Raw genomic sequence first — 20,558 nt, forward strand, 5'->3', positions numbered from 1 at the left:
TTTCACTTTATTTTCCGGGGCTTTTGCTCCATGATGATTATTAACATGTGTCCCATGGCCAGGAAATCATTATCCCCTTTTCCCAGCGCAGCCTTTCCCGATCCCTCCTGAGCAGATGAGCGCTGCTCGGGGCCGCTGCTCGGGGCCGGGCAGAGCGGCCGGAGCCGGGGCCGCGCTGCACAGGCAGCTGGGAATCCTTCCAGGACACTTTGATCAGATGTCTGGCGGACAGGATCCAGTCCAGGATTTCTTCCAGCCTATGCTTCACGTTTCGGGAGCCCAGGCCAACTCTGGCTTCCTATTCCTACTCCAGCAGCCTTATCTTTTTGGGGGCAGGAGTTGTTAGCACAGTTTATCTTGCTCGTTTGGAGTCCTCCCTCGGCTGAGACACGCACTCCGGTGCCGCCTGCTTTTTTTTCCCTCTCTCTCTCTCTTTTATGTTTTCTTCTTGTTGTTTTTCTTTTTAAATGTGTCAAGTGAAGAGTTCCTCTTCCCCCCTCTCCCTTTCCCCTCCAAAGAACCACCCTCCAGTTCATTAAAACGCTGGGACTGTTTTGCTCCTGTACCAGAGGGGAGAGCGAACCTGTGCCTGCATGTGTGTGTGTGTAAAATAGATCCAAAAATGTCCATGAACAGCAGGAAAAGTTCTGGGAGACCGTCCTACTACTACCGACTGCTCCGGAGGTCACGACTGCAGAGACAGCGAAGCAGATCCCGCAGCCGGAACAGGCTTAGCAGGGGTAATTGCGAGCTCTTTCCTTGCCGTGCTCAGCCCGCTGCCGTAGGTAGGTGAGGATGAGGAGGGGCACTGGCCCGCGCCCCGGGAGCGGCCCGGGCTCTGCACAAGGTCAGTGTGCGAGGGACTCGGGCCAGCGTGGCTGCTCTAACCCCGTGTGGTGCCTCTAACCCCGGCGTTCCACCTAACCGGGGCCGGCTCTGCGCTCTGTGCCATTGAGGGAACTGCCTCTCCGAGATGTTTGGAGGCCTCACTGATGCTTGCAGAGCTTTGGAAAGCCGTGCTTAGGAGATGGGGTCTCTCTGCAGAGATGGATGGCTGGAACTTCTTGTTCTTCGTGAGCCGAGTGTCACCAGGGGCTTGAGATGACAAAGCTGAGAACAGTTTAGGGGTAGGATTTTGCAAAGAGCCTAAAGATCGGGCTCCCGAGGCTTTGCAGAAACCTGTGGGACTTGAAGCCCCAAATCACTTTGCACTTTTAAAAATCCTGCTCTTAAAGGGCTTATTTGTCCTCAGCAGCAGGAGGGAGGTCCACAGAGGGATGTTTCTGTAGGGCACAGGCAGCCCATTCCTTCTACTGGAGGCAGCAACTGACCCAGTTGCATTTTTAAAACCAGCTATTCTGCCTTTCTCTTTCTTCTGCTGTGAAATAACTGTTTATTGGTTCGTTCTTTTCCCTGTTGTTAAAGCAGCCAAAAAGTGGGAGTATGTGAGTGTTTTCCTATTGAATTTTTTCAGAAAGGAGGGGAGAGGGTTGTGTTTGCCCTGCAGTCTGGCAGTCCTGGTGTATTTATCATGCTGTGAGCCTAATCAAAGCCATTAACTGAAAAGATTTCCCTTTTTCCTGTTACTGTGTGAATAAAAAGCAAAACTGCAACTTTACATCAGGTGTCTGTGCAAATCCAGGCTTGGACTTGTCTGTCCCAATGCAGTTAATTCTAATTTATGAAGCAGATTTTAAACTTTAGCACTGCAAGATTTAGCTCAGTGCAATGTCCTCTTTCCTCTTTTCCTGGCACTCAGGACGATGTTAAGGATTTTGAATCATTGCTGAGAAAACAATAGGAAGCTAAATCAGTCTCTGAGCTTTTCCTTCAGACAGTGGTTTTCTTTGCATGATTTTTTTTTTTGTTGTTTTGCCTGTCAGGGAGGAGTGTTTGTAAACTCCCAAACATGTCCCAGTTCCCGTTCCCTCTTTATTTGTGTGCTGTGCAAAACCAAAATATTTTACTGTCATTTCAGTTACTGTGACAAACTAAATGTGTTCAGTTTTGTTTAGGTAACCCAAAGTGAACTTAATGGCATCATTTGTCAGGAACATGAGGAATATACAGGCAGATTTGATGGAAATGGGAATCAGCCCGAAAGTTTGTAAGAAATTGGATTTGAACCAGCTGAAATCTTGTTGCTGTTGATCTCTCCTGGAGTGTTTTGTGTTGTCTGTGGGATCCCTGCTTCTCAGCAGTGCCTGAGCTCCTCTTATCTGTACATCTGAAAGGGATTTGCAAAGCTGGATGAGAATTTTCTCTTTATTTTTGATCTGTTTCTGTTGTGCAGTGGTGGTGTCACGCAGCCAGGCCACACAGCAGGTCAGAGGGGGCTTGTCCAGGCTGGGCAGGGTGATGGAAGTGCTGGAATAATGCAGCAGGAATACTTTCCTTAACAGTTTTGTTCCCTCTGGAAGACTGATGAACTGTAGGGGTCTGGGGGCTTCAGGAGCAGCAGGAAAAGTCAGGCTGGGGTTGCACAGCTCTGGGAGGGCTAAGACCCAGTTTGGGACATGGGTTTTACTTCCTGAGGTACAGAGAGAGCCACTCCCTCAGGAAAGACTGCTGTGGTGCTTCCAGCTGGGCAAAGTGAGCGGAGTTTGCATTTTTCTGTGCAAGGATCTGAGGGCGGGAGGGAGGGGAGAGCTTTGTGTTGGGATTCCAGATGGAGCCAGCCTGCTTCAGTGTGCAGAAAAATGTCCTGGACTTGGAGCTGTTGGCAGTGACAGCAGCTTGTTCAATGGTTCATGTGATGGCACCCTCTGTTCTGGAGCTCTCTGGTCAGCCCTGGTGCCTTTAACACATCCATCACATGTCAGTGTGTTTGTCACTCTGCCCCTTTGGGAGCCCAGGCTGGAATATCTGACCAGTGGCACTGGTGGGGAGGGCAAAGCCAAGCAGGAGGGGAAGGCTGATGAGATCCTGCCTCCAACACGTTTCAACCATGCCTGTTTGGGAGTGGGTAAAGCAGACAGGCTTCACTGCACTGGAAATCTCTGCTGGAAGGAGGACAGTGCCTGAAACCCCCAGCTCTGCTCTCACAGAGAGTCAGAACATGATGCAGGTAAACATTAGTTAGGTAAAAATCTACCTGCAGAACCCCTGGACCATCTGTTCAGCTCAGAGATGTGTGGGACTGCAGGAGGAATCATGGCAGTAATTACAATTACTCCCAGGTGACCCATCTGATGTAGTGGAAGGTACTTGGGAGGCAGAGAGGGGAGAAGGAGAATTTTCAGTGACAGCAGCACCTGCTTGTGGCTGCACTTGGGTCCGTGGCTTTCTTCAGGATCCCTCCCTGCTTCTCCTTAATCATGGACACGATGAAGGAATGGGGGTCAGTGGGAAGTGTTCTAAAAATTCCCTTTGCTGACAGAAACCACTCACGGTGCTCCATTCCCAGCCCCATCTCTGAGCAAATGCAGCTTTGGCTTCAGGGCTTTCTTGTGTAAAACTCAGCAGGCAATCAGCTGGCATCAAAGCCTTGAGAATTTGAGAACATTGGAGTTCCTGATCTTGAAGGTTTAGTGTTCCTGATCCTTCTGCCTCTGTCAGCCTCAGACATAAATGTCTTGCTCTGTGTTCTGTTTATCACAGATGCTTTTCAAGGTGCTTTATGAAAAGGATTTTTATTAAACAGACTTTCTTCTTCCTTTCCTTTGATGGCTGCTGTGAAGAGGAAACTGACTGATCTTCAGCAAAACCCAGAATTTCAGTGCACCGAACACTGAGCTGGGAGGCCAAGGTCAGCCTGGGTTTTTTTCTCAGCACAGGCTATTCAGATACACATCTGTTGAAAACAGCTGGAATTTAGTCTTTCTCTGTCTGTTTGATGAAAGCAAAGCCTTTTAAGTGATAAATGAGAGATGAGCTTATACCCAAATAATCAATACCTTGGAGGTTCAGGCACTCTCATGGGACAAGGGAAGCAACTATTGGAAGATTGTCTCAGCATGTCCCAGAGTGACATAACAACTAAGGAGGCTTTATTATATTTAAAGCCTGCTGAAATTGCACTCACCTCTCACTAATCTTCCCTAGCTGAAAATCTGTTCTGCAGCATGTTAACAAAAAGTGATGTTGGACAAGGAATGCCAGGTGGAATCTCTCCCTTTCCACCTCTGCAGGACTTTGTTTTTCATTTAAGGGCTGGGAGCAGGCAACTGAGGAGCCCAGTAATAAATATTAGCAATAGGCTTGGTTTTTTTTTTTTTAAGGGTGGTGTCTTTTAAATGCCAGGAAAAAGAGACCTTCCTGCTTTGCACTTTTTAATGATTACTGCTTTGTTTTTCAAGTCTCTTTTGTGGCGTTTTCTGTTTCACCACAGAAGTCTTGCAGTCTTTCATTGAAATTTTAACAGCATGGCTGACAGATGCCCATAGAAAAGATATGCAAAATGTTTAAAGCTGTGCTGTTTATAGGAAATATTCACTGACAGCTGTGCTATTTTTAGCACCAGGGCTCCAGCTGAGACTTTGCTGTGTTTGTTCAATGCTTCATTGTCTAGTAAAAATCAAGACTAAATTTAATGACTTGGGAAGTGGTGTGTGGAGGAATTCTGGAATTGTTTTGATATTAAACAACGCTTAAATCTCAGAATCCCTTTAATAAGCAAAAATTTAGAGTGAATTTATTGCAGGCAAATTTGTTGCACTGACCCTTCAGCAGGAAGGAGGTGGCAGTAGTGCCTTCACTCCCTTTGCTCCTACAGCAAACTCTGACCTGCCCCACCTCCTCCAGAAATGCAGGAACATCCACCCTAGTGAGTGTTGTCTCTGAGAAATTCCTACGAGATCAAAAATGAATGAAACTGTAAAAGTTCCCCTGGGAAACCCCAGTGGGAATCTCTCAGGAGCACTGTCACTTTTTGCTCATCTCTTCCTTTATCTCTGTTTCCAGCCCTCTCCTCCTGGTAGTCCCATCCTTTTCTCCTGACAGAGTTCCTGAGAGGGGCTGACTGCTCTGCAAGGAATGAAGTAGCAGATTTGCTCTCGAGTAATGCAGAATGAGTTTTTATCTACAAGCTGTGGGTACTAAATGAGAAAGAGGTTAAAAACCCTGGTCTGAGTCCAGACTAGAATTGCTTCCAAAAACATGCTTCGAGGGGTTTCAGCAGACTTTTCATGATCACTCATGTATTACAGTAAGTTTGTCTCCTTACAGCTGTGGCAGTCCAAACAATTTAGACACAGAGCTGCCTTTTAAAGCTTTTAAACCTGTATTTCCCTTGAAGGTCTTCTAGTGTGCCACTAATCCCCCAAGTTATTGCACTGAAGGCACTCTCTAATCCTTTAATTCACTCTGCTCTCAATAGAGATGGGAACGAGCTGGGTCAGGGAACGTTCTCATTTGGGCTTTATCAGTTTTGCTTTTTTCAGCTCAGACACTACTGAGCGTAGTTTGCTTCCCTTTGCAACACTCCAGAGAATATTTTAGAGTCAGACACTAATTGTTTGTGTGCTTGTGTATATGCTTGTGAAAGAAGGTGCACAGAACTCCTGACTGGTTTGTGCAGCCTCGGGGTCAGGCTTTTACACTGAGTTCCCTCAGGCCCCTTGGGGAATCAGAGAATGGAAAAATGGATGGCTTTTTGGGAACTGTGAACCATTCCCCATCTAGAGCTGGTGAGGGTCAAGGAGCAGTGTCAGCCACAGGTAATTTCTGAAAGCTTTTTTCCCCCAGACCTACACAAGAGAGAGATTCTGACTGATGTTTCTTTGGTGCTGAAGGTAAAACTTTGAGGTGATGAGCAATGCCAGATAAGTGTTGTGGTTTTACTAATAAGCATAAACTCTAAAAGACTTGTTCGAGCAGCACATGGCCTGAAGTTTGCAGGTTTGTGCTGCCCGTTGGTTTTCTCTTTGCATGAGGGGCATGTTTTTATTGTAGGTCTGGTTTGGAGAGCCAGGCTGGGGCCACGAGCAGCTCCCAGAGGCTCATTAGGAATCCCAGGCTCTGACATTGCACTAGAAGTTCATCTTAAGTTGAGCATTGAAGCATTCAGTTGGAGGAAAAACATGCCCTGCAATTGTATGGACTTGGAGAACACTGACAGGAATAAAGACAACCAAAGTTTTGCTTCGTTAACATTTGCACTGGAAGAGGAATCCTCAGATGCTGAGCACTTAGTATTTCCTTTTGAAGAAACCAATTTATGTGAAGTGCAAGTTTCTTTTGTACCTTGCATGCTCATATTTTTGGTTTCTTACAGCATTTCTGCATCACTGAATTTCTTTTAGAGTCAGAGATCAAGCCTGGGCTTGTTCTGAAGTACCCAAATGTGCTAATAGGGGGACTGGTGTAAAATTTGGCGTCTGGAGTTAAATTACAGGATGCTTCTTGAGCTTCTTGGTTTCTATAGGAACAAGTAATAGTCATCCTTCATGATTAAGCAGTGTCCATGGTAACCAAACGAGCAAGTTTTAAATGAAAGATATTTTCCCTTTACATTTTTAGCAGTCAAAGGTTACCAATTATTACCTTTATACCCTTAGACAAGAACACATTTTGATGGGGCTGGTGTGTTTGAAGTGAGAACATTTGGTGTTCATTTACATAACTCTGCTTCTGGGATCAGCTAAAAGTCGGGTGAACACCAAAATGAAATTTCAGAGAGTGGGGTGGGGTGCCTTAACCTCCCCAGGAGGGTGAATGTTGGTCACTAAATTGCTGGATTGTTCTGCAGGGTTGCAGTGTTGCTGTTCAAGTGCCCATTTGCTCCTCAGAGTGACTGCAGGGCAGTTCTGGAGGGAGAAACTCCAACACAGATCTGGCATATTTTTTAGGATGGAAAATGCAAATGTCAGTGTTGGTGTAGGTAAGAACATTCTCCTGCTCCCTCCTGTTTCAAAAATAGGTTGGGAAGTGAAAACACGACTGGTTTTTAATGTTCCTTGTCTCTCCTTGGCACTGGTGTTGTTTGCTTGAAAACTGCAGAGTGAGTGTGCAGCTGCCACCTGCGAGTGTTTGCAGAGCAGGTTTGTGGGAGAGGAGCAGAAATACCCACCCACCCCCAGAGGAAATAAAAGGATCAGTCACAATAATTAGGATTTACATTCCACAATTTCTAATAGTGAAACAATTGCTAAGAGAGTCTGAGCAGCCAGAGGAGAGATGGATGGGGAACAGCAGTGAGCAGGGATGGATTCTCAGCAGTGCTTTGGGCACAGGGAGGCATTGCCCAGGTGTGCAGAGCTGCTGTGCCTGACACAGCTGTGCACACACTCACATCCACACACAGCAAAGGCACATCTGTGCAAAGGATACCACTCATTCTATAAGCATTATCTTCTATCAATGCCTATTGAAGGGCAGGAGGCTTGTTTCTGTTTGCCAGGGGAGCTCTGAGGCCTCCTGCAATAATGTTTGGAAAACCAGAAAATCCCTCTCAGCTATCCCTAACCCTGTCCCCCGTCCTAACCCTCCCTGACTTGAACTGGGGGAAGAACAGTGGTTCCAGACTTTGCTGTCACTGCTGCTTTGAGTTGCTTCCTCATGAGAGATACTGTATTTTGGGGGGTACCAAAAATCACTGCCATCCATTACTTAAAGTCCAGCATTCTTCTGTGTTTCCAGTGAAACTGCATCCTAAACAGCCAGTGTTAAATCCCAACCTTCTGCTTTTCTGAGCAGAGTTAAAGTTCCTTAGCTGTTGAGACAATCTGAGGTGGGTGAGCAGGCTCTGGGCATTGAGACTCTCTGAGGCTGCTCTGAGAGCCACATGCACCATGTGAAATTCAAATCTTAATGTTTGGTCTATTATGCAGATGGATGTGAACAGAGATACGTGTGTGACCCCATTTATCTCTCTAATGAAGTGCCATCAATAGAACATCTGTTTCTTTGCTGTAGAAGATGAAACCTCTGATGAATCATGCTTATAAATTAAGTATTTATTTATTTAATTTGCATTTTACCAGTACAGACCTGTTCCAGCAGCCACTGTGCACAGCTGGAAAAATGGCCGGGGAATTAGCTGTGTGAAGTTTCCATTTCTCCTGAGGGTGCTTCATGTGAAGGGAGCTGTTCTGGCCTGCTCAGCTCAGCTGTCCAGGTCACTTCTGGGGAAAGCCCCCAGCCAGCCCTCACAGGCAGGGGACAGAGCCAGCCCTGTCCTGGGTGGTGTGTCCAGGTGACACCTCCAGAGACAGGGACAGGAATTGCAGAGCATGGAAGTTTCTCCTTGCCCTCAGATTGCCTCTGTGGATAAAGTGCTGCAAGAAAGCTCGTGGTGACAGAGCAGAATCTTTGCAGGAAGGTTCAGCATGATGGATGAGCCTAATTTAAATCTCCCCAGAGCTGACTCCTTGTTCTCCACACTCCGTGTTGCTTGTCTTTATCATCACATGGGAGGAGGTTGATGTTCCACTTCACTTTATCATCCTTTCCACTTTAACCAGGGTATTGGCAGTCACCACAGTCTGGGCCCCAACCAGGATAGAATTTCAGCTTTTTCTGATGTATTTTTTAAGTCTGAGCTTGATTTCAATTTCACCCTGGAGAAAAGGCTCCTAATGATATGCCGTTAGCAGAGGAGGAATTTGTTCTGTGGATATCATAGCAGAGGAAGATAAATATCATACATATTTTATTTCAGAGACTAATAATGAAAGAATAAAAATACCAGATATATATACACATATCTAGTTAAAAAATACCAGACAGTAAACCAGAGTTTGCACTATGGGCTGCTCAATCAGCATGATTTGCTGTTTATCTTCAGAAAGGGAGGGTCATTTCTGGATGCTTTATATTCTGTCCCTGGCACCAGCTCTGGGGACCTGCAGCTGTGCCTCATGCACGCGGATCTGATCTGGTCTCCAGGCTTGTAGCACTCAGACCTCTCGCAATGAGAATTACCTCTGCTTTCCTTTACCATTAGTGCAATTCTTTTCTTTCCCTTTTTCCCTTGGAGAGGGATTTTTCCCTTGACAAATAGGTTTAATCTGTCTCCTCAGGTAAAAGATGTGTTCCGCCTGGATTTCTGGAGGGCAGGACTTGCCCTGGGTCTCTGTCAGAGTGCCCGGCTGTGCTGGGATGGCTCCACAGAAGGGAAAGTGCAGGGAAAGCGCAGGGAGAGCGCTCTTAGCTCCGCTGACCATCAGGTCACCCAGCAGCCGAAGCGCAAGTGGAGAATTCCCAGCGCTGCAGCTGGGCCGGGGCTGGAGCGCTTGGCCAGCCAAGGGCCTCCAGCTCCATCTAGTGAGGCAGCGGGATCGCGGCTGGCACACACATCCCGCTGCTGCAGCGGGCACGGCGCCTCGTCCCGGCCTTGGGGCATGGAAATCCCACCCGAGCTTTCCGGGAGAGAAGGGGCTGCGGCACCAGGCAGCCAGAGCCCGCAGAAAGTCCAGAGAGGAGACTTTGCTGCCTGCACGCATCAGAAAGCACCGTGGCAGCTGCTGGGAGAGGAATTCTCTTACTGGGTAATAGAGAAAATAGAGGAATAGATACATATCAAGTACTCAGAAAAATAGCAGAGCTTTTTTCAGTACTAGATTCAAGAGCCATTAATAGCACTGGCTCAGGAGCAGAATGAGGAATATTAAATCCATGATATCCAGGAACCTGACACAGAGATGAGAGGAGATCCATTAAAGTGCACAGCGTGCCGTGGCAAAGGTCAGTGTCACTCCAAATCATTATTTAACGAAGAAAAAGCTCTTCTTTCAGGAGTTCTTAGTCCCACTTTGAGAGAAGAGGGTAACAGATTTTAGCTGAGGGGACCAGTTTTCACTGATGTGAAACCATCAGTGTGTTCTGATGTTTTCTGGGATTTGTTTTCTGTATTCCAGCCACTTCTAACAAGGCTCTTCAGTTCACACAACTGTCCCAGCCACCTTTCTTGGAGCTGCAGAGAATTGTGTGGCTCTAAGTGGTGCTTCAGGTGCGCTTTGCTGCTTTTAGGCAGGGGCACAGTCATCAGAGACACTGAATGTGGTGCTTTTCTACCACTGAAGTCACCTGGGAGGGAAACAAAGGCACTGGTAAGAAGCTGGATCAGTTTGGTGTTGTCATGGTGGGGAGCATTAACTGTAGGCATAGACTCAGTTGTTTAACTTGAAGTATTTGATGCCAGTGTAGCCCAGAAGGCAAGTAATGATCCCAATTTATTTTTTTGTTCTGTATGTAAACAGTTAGATAAGGGACAGAGGTTTTTACAAGCTGTAGTTCTGTAAACAGTGTCCTTAATTGTCTGGAAAGGTCATGAGAGCATGAGAAAATGTGAAACTATTTCTGCTTGGAGCATGAAATGACTGGGGAGTAAATCAGTGATTCTGATGTGGAAGAGTTGTGAGTACAGCCAGGGGGATTGCTGGGCTTTATGGAAGTTTATGAATGTTTAAGCCAGAGATTTTAAGATGCAAAAAGAAATAATTTTATTCTGAGATAAGAAGCAGGGGTGACATGGCTTCCCTTAGCCTGGAGAACACCCTCTCTGTGTTCATTAGCTTTGCCTTCAGAGGAGTCTGCTTGTTCAGAGGGCACCAGCACCTGCCCTCAACTTCTGCCTCATGACCATTTTCATTTAAAAGTCTATTTTATTGCCTAATAAAGGTTTGGTTTTAAATTAATTTTGTATAGTTCTGACATTGCTGTAAGGGTTCAGCTGGAATTCACAGGGTCATCAGGGCTCTGGGTGATACATTCCAGTAAATACTCCTGCAGGTAACTGAACCACGCAGGTGGCCCTGCAGCTGCATTCCTGGGCCAGCTGATGGGAGCAGGAAGGGCTTTCATAACCTCTCACAGCCTCTTTGTCCCTGGAAATCAGACATTTTGGCACCTCTGCTTCCCACTCAAAGTTCTTCACGCCTTATGACAAGGAAAGTTGGCTCAGATCAATGTTTATTATTTTCTGTCGTTGCCTATTACGCTTCTTTAAAGTGCCTCTATTCCCTTCTAAATCCCCATTTGGATTCAGACTGAAGATCCATCTTTTCTTCTGGGCTCCTTTGGCCACCCAAAGCTGTCTGAAATGTAGATTTTTCTGCAGCCTCTCCTGAGTATGTGGAATCACACAGACACTACAGATACCTGTTCTCCAGGGATTGTTCTTAATTCGTAAATGCTACCGTGAGCCGCGTTAAATCACTGTCACCGTGCCTCCTCCTCTCCTCTCTTGGGTTTGTAATAAGGACTTATTAGATAATGCAGAAATTAGAGGAATAACACCTAAATTCATTAAGCAATAAAATTAATTCACGGCCTGTAATTGTACGAGCAGGAGACCGGTAATTCCTGTTCCCTCTGGTTTCACAGAAACTCCGCCCTGGCAGGCGCTGGGGCACCTGCGATGCCGGGCAGTGCCCGGTGGGGCAGGACAGGGCGGAGCTCAGCCCCACCGGCGGCTCAGGGCCGAGCTCGGGAGCAGCCTGACCTCTCCGGGGCTGCCCGCGGCGCCTTTCCCACCGGCTCTCGGCTCTGGGGAACTCGTAGTTTCCTGCATCACTCCAGAGGATCTGGTGAAGTTTTGTTGTGCTCCAAAGTCTCCTTTCCATAGGCACATCCCGCGGCGGGAGCAGGAACCTGCGCTCCTGCCGTGTGTCCCGGTGCTGCTGCCTGCTCTGGCATTCCAGACATTCTTCCCTTTCTCGCTGCCTCTGATGAAGTCATCACCTCTCCTTCCCTCCTTCCCGGCTCCTTCCGAGTGCCATGGCATGTGCGCTGCTCACCAGCACGGCTTCCTTCTGGTGAGTTCTGGGAGACCATTTCTCCTTGCTGACTTCTCTCCCAGCACTCAGGTTGGACCTCCCTTTGTTGTCTGGAGCTGGAGCAGGTTCTTATCAGGAGATCAACTTGCTGGGAAGTGCCTGCTTGTTGTTATTCCATCCAGCAGCCTCGCTTTGCTTTTGTTCAAGCTGTCTCTTCCACTGGCTGATCCCTGGAATTGTGCGCGGGGGGGAGTGTGAAGAGAGATGAACAAACAGGAGTTAATGTATTTTATTCTCCATAATGAGAGTGTAATCCTGATGATCTCTTGGACTACTTGGGATTCTCAGGAGCAGGTAATGCAAATGGAGGAACACCTCACTTGCTAAGTGAAAAGTAAACAGTAGTAACAGCTGTTTGTGTGTTTGTTACACGTAACAACCTGCTTGGAGCAGTGTCTGGGAAGTGGAGTCAAAGGAGGCAGTGATGTCGGGTGGGTTAAACAAGAGTTTGGGTGCCGGGAGCTGCTCACAGCCTGTTCTGCTGCTGCCCTGGAGCCCCGGGGAGATTGCTGGGCTGCTCCATAACGATTCCACAGCATGAAAAGCAGGCGTGGAAGAGTGAAGTGAGGATTAATTATTCTGTCAGTTCCAGTGCCTTGAATAAGTTAACAAACCAAATGTGTTTATTACTGTACAGAAAGAGTTTCAGAAATACTCATAAGCCTGAGGTCCTAAATTAATGTGCAGTGTTTGCAGTGCTGTGTGCCCTCTTGGCAGTGGGATATGTTCAACTTAAAAACCTCCTGGTGCCTTCCACAGCCAACAACGTATTGGCCCAGCTGTGTGGGGATAACCTGGGAGAGCTTTCAGGGGTTTGATAATGTCAAGGAAGTTTCTCTTTGAAGATCTTGCTCTGCACAGGGGGAGGCCCAAAACATTGCAGTCTTATGTAAATATTTGAAAAGCGGGAGGCCCTGTTGTTTATTTTCCCTCTCCTGGATTGTATAAGGTGGATGAGCCCTGGGCCCTCTGTGCTATTGAGAGGTGACGCAGAACTGCCCCCGTGTCTGTCCAGACAGAGGTGGAAGTTCAGGAGAGGTTGAGAAGAAAAGGCCAAAATCAGACACTGAATCTGACCCCTTGAAGCTTGCTTATTTTATGCACAAGTGGGCAAATTTGACAGAAATCACAGAAGATGAGGCTGGAAGGAATTTCAGGAGGTGTGTGGTATCTGTCTGCCCCAGGAGTGGGGAGGTAAGGCAGCCCATTGTCCCTGAACCTCTCTGGGCAGGGAAAGCTCTCCCTCTCTGCACCAGCAGTCCCAGGGTGTAACTGTCCATGGCAAGATGGGACTGTTTCCAGTGCCTAACCCAAATATCTTTTGCTGCAAATGAAGACGTTTCTTTCTCAGCCTCTAGTGACTGTGGAGAGTTTTTATTACTGGCTTACAGTGCCCTTTTCCATGGCCCTGGGCTTGCCATGGCAGCGTGGCTGATGCCAGGCCCTGGGCAGAGTGACCCAGCCTGAGATGGTGTCTCCAGCCCTGAAGAAGTAAAAAGGGCACTTAAACCTTTATATATTCATACTGCTCACCAAGTAAATGCTGTACATTCCTGGAGTTACTAATTTACCTGTAAGCTATTTTTATTAACCTTTAAAACAAACAGCTTCCCCCCATCCCCTCCAACACCCACACCCACCCCTCCTTCTGGTTATTTCTGGTTTCTTACAGAGGGTTTTGTAACATCTCTCCTGCAATGAAACCCACAGTGCTTAAACAGAGCTAAAATGGAGATTTGACTCCAAACATTTAATGAACCATAAGTTCAATAATTATAGGAGGGTTTAGGTGCTAAGCCAGCTCTGTGTTTGGTCTCGAGTTACAGTGATGTGTTTGCTGGTTCTGCTTGGGGTATATTTTAATGATGAAATAAGAAGCTAAGCTGGGGGGCTGTTACCCCCATACGGGTGCTTTCCCTTGGTGCTGAGCAGTGTTTGGGGCTGGGGAGCACATGGGGAAAGTAATTTCTTGTAGTTGCCTTTCTCATAATGCCATCATTCCTGTTTTCCAGCCAGGTGTGTGAGAAATGCTTTAAACAAGGTTCATTTTTCCGGTCATTAAGAAAATGCAAAGCAGCGTCTTCACTTGTCATCTCAAGCTCACTTTCAAAATGCTGAAATCAAGTCGTTTCTTTATGACAGTCCAAAAACAAAAGAAGGTTCAAAGGAATGGGGTGGGAGCCTGAATCTTCTGAGAGGAGATGACACCAAAGCATTTTACTGCTTGAAATTCAAAGTGCAGCTTTCTGCAGAGAAAGTGCCCCAGCCATTTGAAGGCTCGGCTGGAAGCTGGGCAGGCAGTGAGCTGCTGCTTTGGGCTGGCTGAGTTTCACACAGGTTACGTGGCAACCAAGGAAGATGTCACTGAGCCACACCTCACCCCATCCATGGCTGGAATCTCAATCTGTTCTTTTGGAGGGGTTTAAGACGCATCTCAGGAATGGTTGGGTGTTAGTTTATTGCAGTCAGGCTTTGGCAAGGGCAGAACCTTGCTGAGGAGACAACGTCCATGGAAGTGCTTGGCTAAGGAGGACTCTGGAATGGTTTTGGGAAGGGAAGCTTGTTACAAGGTCTGAGCATCACTGAATGGCAGCTTGGAAATAAACCTGTTTCTCTGAGTTCCACGGTGCTTTCAAAGAGGGTTTGTGAACTGAGGAAACACCACCCTACAATGCTGTAGCTGACCTGTCCTAACATCTTTCTAAATCTCCTCAGTGTTGAGCATAGTTGTTAATTTTACCTTTTCAGCCCCCTCCCTTCCTTGCCGGTGGGGAAGGAGGTAAGTATTCTTATCCTCATTTTATACTTTATCGAAAGCAGGATTTAATTATTTTTTCCTGGTTCCAAAGCAAATTGCTAGAGGAATTAGAGAGGTAACTTAAGCATCCTGTGCCTCTAACCCCATTAGCAGTTTCCCTGAGGAGGATCAAATCCACGAGTGCACGGATCTGTACTTTGCATATAATTCTCACTCATCTCAATGCAGTTTCTGTTTACTCATCTGCAGACTGGAAATAATGATAATGCCAACCTGTCAGGCATTATCTGAAGCTTACAGTTGTATAAAAATGCTAATTGTTGAAGGTGAAAGTCCTGCTGATGGCATGTTGTTCCAGGCAGCTCGGGGAAGTGTGAGTGGAATCCATGGGGTGGTCACGCCGCCTCACTGGTGGGGGAGATGCCACATTCTGCACGGGCTGCTGGCACTGCTGGGCTGTCCCTGTGTCCCTGTGCTGCTGGGTTTGTAACTGTCCCTTGTGTTCTGTCCCCAGAGTCCCCCCCGGAGCGCTGCGGGCAGAGGCGCAGCATGCCCAGCGGCATCTCGGAGAAGAACCCCAGCATGGAGCCCGCGGCCACCACGCCCTTCCGGGTCACGGTCAGTGTCCCCCCTCTCCAGCAGGGCTGTGGGATCCTGAGGAGTGACCTGGGGGGAAAGGAACCTGCTCACTCTGGGAGAAGTGCTGTGTGTGAAACTGGCTGCTCACTTGTTTGTAGGGAATGGGTGCTGTTAGACACTGTTAGCAACAAGCAGCTGGCAGATGTATCCTGGTGGAGCAGTAGGGTTTGAATGGAGCCTGGAGCTTCACTTGGGAGACTTTCCTGGAGAGGTTTCCTTGGTGAGCCCTGGTGCAGTGTATTCCTGGGTGCATTTACCTGTCTGCGGCTGTACAGTGTGTGCTCACACTCCTACAGAGAGCAAATCTCCTCTGGAGGAACCTGTCATTAACTCACAGGACACCTGCCAAGCTGGGATTGCCCAGAGCCTGGGATCTTGTTCCAGCAGGAGCCTGGAGGAGCCATCCACTTTTTCCATGGCTTCAATCCCTGTGCTTTGAGATGTCACTGGTTCTGTACCATGACTGCCAGTGGTCTCGGTGCTCCATGGGAAGGGCACTGTTGTGTCCATTGACAGACAGGAAGAGGGACCCCAGGAATGGGATCTGTCAGTGCTGGGCCCTGGCTGGCCCTGCCCAGTGTCAGCACAGTGGGAGGAGTGTGAGCACAGAGTCCCCTCCCCACTCCTTGCTCACATCAGGTGTCTGGGCTGGCTCTCAGCACACACAGATATTTTTATTCAGAGAAGACACAAATGATCTTGCAGCAGGTTTGCTCCATGCAGGTTTTCTCTGCAGGCCACACCTTCTTTACAGACTCAGCTGCTGCTTACCAAACTCAGGGAGGCAGAACCAGAATTTCAAAGCAAAGACAATGGTGCAATCTGAAAAAAAATAATCTGAGCACACCCAGTTCACCTGAGAACATTTGCATTGGTGAATGAGTCATGATTAGCAGTTTGGACAAGTAGTTTATTTTAGTTCTAGAAATTGTTCTTCCAGCCATCACAACCTATTGATCTCAGTGAATGAGTATCCTTGAACCTTAAACAATTGCTGCTGGTTGGTGAAAACAGCAAAACATGATGGGAAAATCTGGATTCTTCACAGGACAAAGGATTTGGGAATATTTTCTTAGTATCCCTGTAGTCAAAGAAAAGAAAAAGCTGTTTATTCCTTTCCAATGGCATATATCCTGCTTTTGAGTTTTTAGAGAAGCTATTCCAGCTTTGAGCAGCTGGTGGTGGAACAGCTGATGTGGGATGCAGTTCTTTGCTTTAAGCAGCTCTGTTACTCAGTGTGGATTAAATAAGGGCAGCCATCACATGGGTAATACATGACATTTGTCTTCTCTGAGTTCAAATCCAGCCTCATCTCATTTCTCCCCTGCGCCCCCTCCGAGTGTCACTGCATTAATATGAATGGCTTCATTAGGTGCAGTTGGTGCTGCTGCCCAGCCTTCAGCAGATGTCTGACTTTAGAAATATATTCTCCCTCACCTTCCTTCATTAACCAGAGGAACATTAGCAGTCAGTCCACTCCAGCCACTGGGAATAGTAATTAGTGCCTTAGTTTAGTGGTAATGGGATTATTACTTTTGAGCCTGCTGTTGTAGGTTTGGAAATTGTAAGCTTTTCATATTTTACAGCTGATTGTTCTTCCCTGACATCTCCATCCTTCTGCTGTTGAGTCTCCAAGGGCCTGGGAAGCTCAGGAGCCATTGGTTTCAGCTATTTTGGCAGTGTTGCATTCCCAGATGCTTTCTTTCATTTCAAAACTAGAGCAAACTAGGGTGGAAATTTGGGAACTTCCCTTCCCATACAGAAGTCTGCCAGGCAGGTTACAGATAATTGGGCATTGTGGTTTTTGAAAACAAGAGCTCCTGGTAGTTTTTGAATAATAGAATATAAACCTTGAAAATCAAGTCCTGTCTCAACCCCTTCTCCTGAAAGAAATTTTTAATGAAGCTTCCTAAACTTGGAAAAATCTCCTCTAGTCCTGGTTATCTCAGTCTGTACAAGAATTATTTTCCAGGTAAATCCCTCCCTTCACTTCCACGCTCTCAGAGCTCTGTATGAGCTGATGCAGAATGAGAAATTCGAGGCTTCAGTCCCAGTGAGGCTGGACCTGAGCTGAGGTCCCTTGTTCTGAGCCTGCTCTCAGAGCCAAGTGTTCAGATTTTAGTCTGCACTTACAGTGGGCACCTGGCAGCAGCTGGTGATGCTGCAGGGCTGCAGACACCACCGTGTCCCTTCTCCATGGCCCTGGTTAAAGCCTTGCTTTTAGGAGAAGGCAGAGAAGCATTTTGCCTCTCTTCATTGAATCCCAATAGCTCGAGGTGTGAGATGGGTTAAACATGAAGTTTGTGGGGTATTTTGTCAAACTCAGGGGCCAGAAGCTGGGCAAGTCTGCTGAGTGCCAGTGAAATTCCTCACTGTGCCCCCCTTGCAGGGAAGTGCTGCAGGGGAGGATTTGCTGAGGCTCACTGGGGAGGACTCACTCCCATCCCATCAAGCACTGCCATCTATTGACTCCTTCTGTTAGAGCCCGATTTCCTTCGTTTTCTGGGAGAATATCCCAGGCCAAGCAAAGTCCAAATTGCCAAAAAACTTGAGGAAGCATCTGTATTCTCTCTTTTACTAGACAGAATTTAGGATTTCTTTCTCCAGCCCTTTAATCCTCAGTTCTGGCATTAATAATTTGCTTTCCAGGAGCACCAAAAACACTTCAGTACTTCTTCTGGTTGAAGCCACATTGGCCTCAAAAATTCCCCAAAACCACACCAAAACACAGTTTTTCTTCTCCCTGTAACATGAAGTTGTTTTCCTGCAGTTTTCCTGCCTGGTTGGGCTCAGTACACAGCTGAATTTGCAGTGATCCATCATAAGCTACTCTTACAGCATTCCTCCATCTATCCTGGTTTTAATCCTTGATAAATGAAGTATTAAATACTAATGGCAGTAAATGGAAACTCCTGGAGAGATGAAAGTGAAGAGCCCTTCTGCCATTCCTCTTCACTGAACATAATCCTAAATAATGGGATCCCAGTTCAAGCTGCTGTGGACAAGATATTGAAGGATTTTTGTTTTTTCCAAGTTTTTGCCTGTGCATAATACCCTCTATTTTCTTTTTTTTTTTTTTTTTTTTTTTGCAGTCATGTAACATATATTATAATGATTTGAGAAATTCTTTGGAGAATTTATGTTCCTGTATTATGTGGAGAGTGGAATGGCGCTTCCCTCGGCATGATCACCCTCTTTAATTGAAATGTAATTGTTTACTAAACCATTGCAGCTCAAAGGGAAAATTACTGTCATTTTGGTCTGTGGCTGCATACATTAAAGTGCCCCTTTTGCAGGGATTGAATTTTAGGAGAATAGGAACATTATCACAGATGATATATAAACATAAAGCCATTATCATTAAACTGTCAGCTGCAACTGACTTCGGGTAACCAGTGCTAGTGGCAGCAAGAAATATGGAAATTACTTGGAGAATGTATTTGTCAGTTCAGTCACCACTTCTGCAACAGGACATGCTTGGAAGCTTTGGGGTTGTGAGCATTATAGGGATTGGAAGAAAAATGAGGTGATTTTCAGCCTTTGCAGTTGTTTCCAGTCCCCCTGGTACTGCTTGGCAGAAATCAGGAGGGCTCATCTGGCGCCCAGAGGGGTTTGTCAGGTACCCCAGCACCCAGACCTTGCACCTTGAGCATCCTTTGTGCAGGGATTGCCAGGCTCTCCACAAAGGTGGTTCGTTCTTACCACCCTCATTTTCCAGCTGGGAAAACTGAGGGAGGGAAAACTTAGCTAACTTAAATTTGATCATTCTCCAAAGCCCAAGAATTCATCCTGAGCTGAATTTCTTCATTTCTAATTCCCAATCCTGGTGTTAACCACTAGCTAAACTATTCCTAATTACCTCTGTGAAATCCTCCTCAGTTTCAAGAGAATTAAATATTCTCCAAATTGATGCTGTAATGTGAAAATGAGTAAATGGGTTCCTGGACTCCCAAGTCCTTGTTCCTTGGGCAGAAAGGCCCTGACTTTCTTACTATCTCTGCCAGCGCCTCATGTTGTCACATTTCTAATGGCTCGTTATTTAAATTAGAGCCCTTTGCCTTATTTTTCTAAGTCATCTTATTAACATAAATCTGTGAGTATTTTTGATCTTTAATTTTTGCTGTCCTTTATGAGACATGAGATAAATTCTAGTTAAGGTATAAAGGATAAATTCCATTTTGAAAAAGGGAATCTTTTTCCCTACTCAGTGCTCCCTAGCACAGGGATTGGAAAGTGAACCTGACTGTAAAGATATTTTTAATTCTTTGAGTCTGACCTTGTATCTTGAATTTATTTTTTTTTTAAGTAAACCTGGAATTTCCAGATGGGGAGTACTGGAAGGCAGCATGGTCAGAGATAGGAGGGACTGTCAGATTTCAGCACAGAGCTGCAGTCCAAACCACTGAGGATTTATGATGTGCATCAAGCAGGAGACAAGAATGACAGGATAAAAGACATGGTGCTATGACCTGCTTCACTGAAAGGGGCTCAGCAAGGCAGGGTATGGATTTTTTCCCTTTTTGAACTGAGTATGTTCCAGGGAGGTCTCTTTGTCAGAGCCTGCAGCTGTCTGAAGGACAGTTTTAGAGAAAAGAAGAGCATAGGGCTCATCAACAGCTTAATTCACACACTCAGGCCATTCCTCTACAGAAATGTGAGTGATCCTGCTGTAGTTTTTGTGGGGTTCTGGCTTGCTTTTGATTGCTGTCACACTGGGGTGCTTGGACAGCAGAGGGTTCCCGGGGCAGGGCTGGCTCTGCTGTGGGGCAGTGAGCAGGGGATGGGACATGACCTGGTGCTGCTGCAGGAGGAGCCTTGTGAGGATCCTCACAGTGTCCAGGCAGAGCCCTGGGTTAACCTGCAGCTTCCACTGAGAGGGAAATGCCACAAATCACCCAATTTCTGTGCCCCAGCACCACTGAAATGTGTTCTGGACTAGGGCAGGAGCTCACGTTGTTGCTTCCTGTGTGAAGCTTGGGCAGTGGATAAACAAGGAAATTTGTATTTCTGGGGAAGATAAGGTCAAATACTGAGTGGGAAAGGGGAAAACAAATGTTTCAGGAAGCTGCCTGGCTCTGCAGAGGGTCCAGATTGGCACCTCCAATCAGTTCCATTGATTTTGTTCAGCTTCTCCAGATGTTTACACTTTCTCAGCCTCTGAGGATGCTGCACTGATCCCTCTGGGCTGTGTGAAACCCATGACTCCAGGCAGGGCTCAGAATCCCTGAGGGAACAGCAGAAAATCAATGGAGTGGGAGAGATTTCCTTGTGCCAGGAATAAGAAGGGAGGGAGTGAGAAAGCAGCTCCAATCTCCCTTTCCCCAGAAAGCCTGAGCAAGTTTTTGTGGGATAAACCTGTGTTCTCCTGATTTCATGACTCTCTTAAGATCCTTCCATTCCTCCACTCCTGGGGAAGCAGTGGTGTAGCCAGATGAGAAATACCA

At 46.7% G+C, this 20,558-nt stretch overlaps 1 protein-coding gene across 5 annotated transcripts in view; it reads left to right on the forward strand.

Moving 5' to 3' along the window:
• Window positions 1-411: 411 nt before the first annotated feature.
• DAB2IP (DAB2 interacting protein) overlaps window positions 412-20,558 on the forward strand; it is a 125,220-nt gene continuing 105,073 nt past the window's right edge. For 3 of the 5 annotated variants that reach the window (XM_084219811.1, XM_084219812.1, XM_084219810.1), the window contains exons 1-2: window positions 478-785; window positions 14,990-15,093. In XM_084219811.1, the coding sequence (XP_084075937.1) occupies window positions 623-785; window positions 14,990-15,093 (267 nt within the window). In that variant the 5' untranslated portion in view covers window positions 478-622. Of the gene's footprint in view, window positions 786-14,989; window positions 15,094-20,558 lie in introns of all 5 variants that reach the window. The other 2 variants (XM_084219813.1, XM_084219817.1) reach the window with 2 other exon arrangements.

Source organism: Fringilla coelebs (assembly GCF_963513975.1).
Source record: "Fringilla coelebs genome assembly, chromosome: 21".
In the NCBI taxonomy this organism is placed as follows: Eukaryota; Metazoa; Chordata; class Aves; order Passeriformes; family Fringillidae; genus Fringilla; species Fringilla coelebs.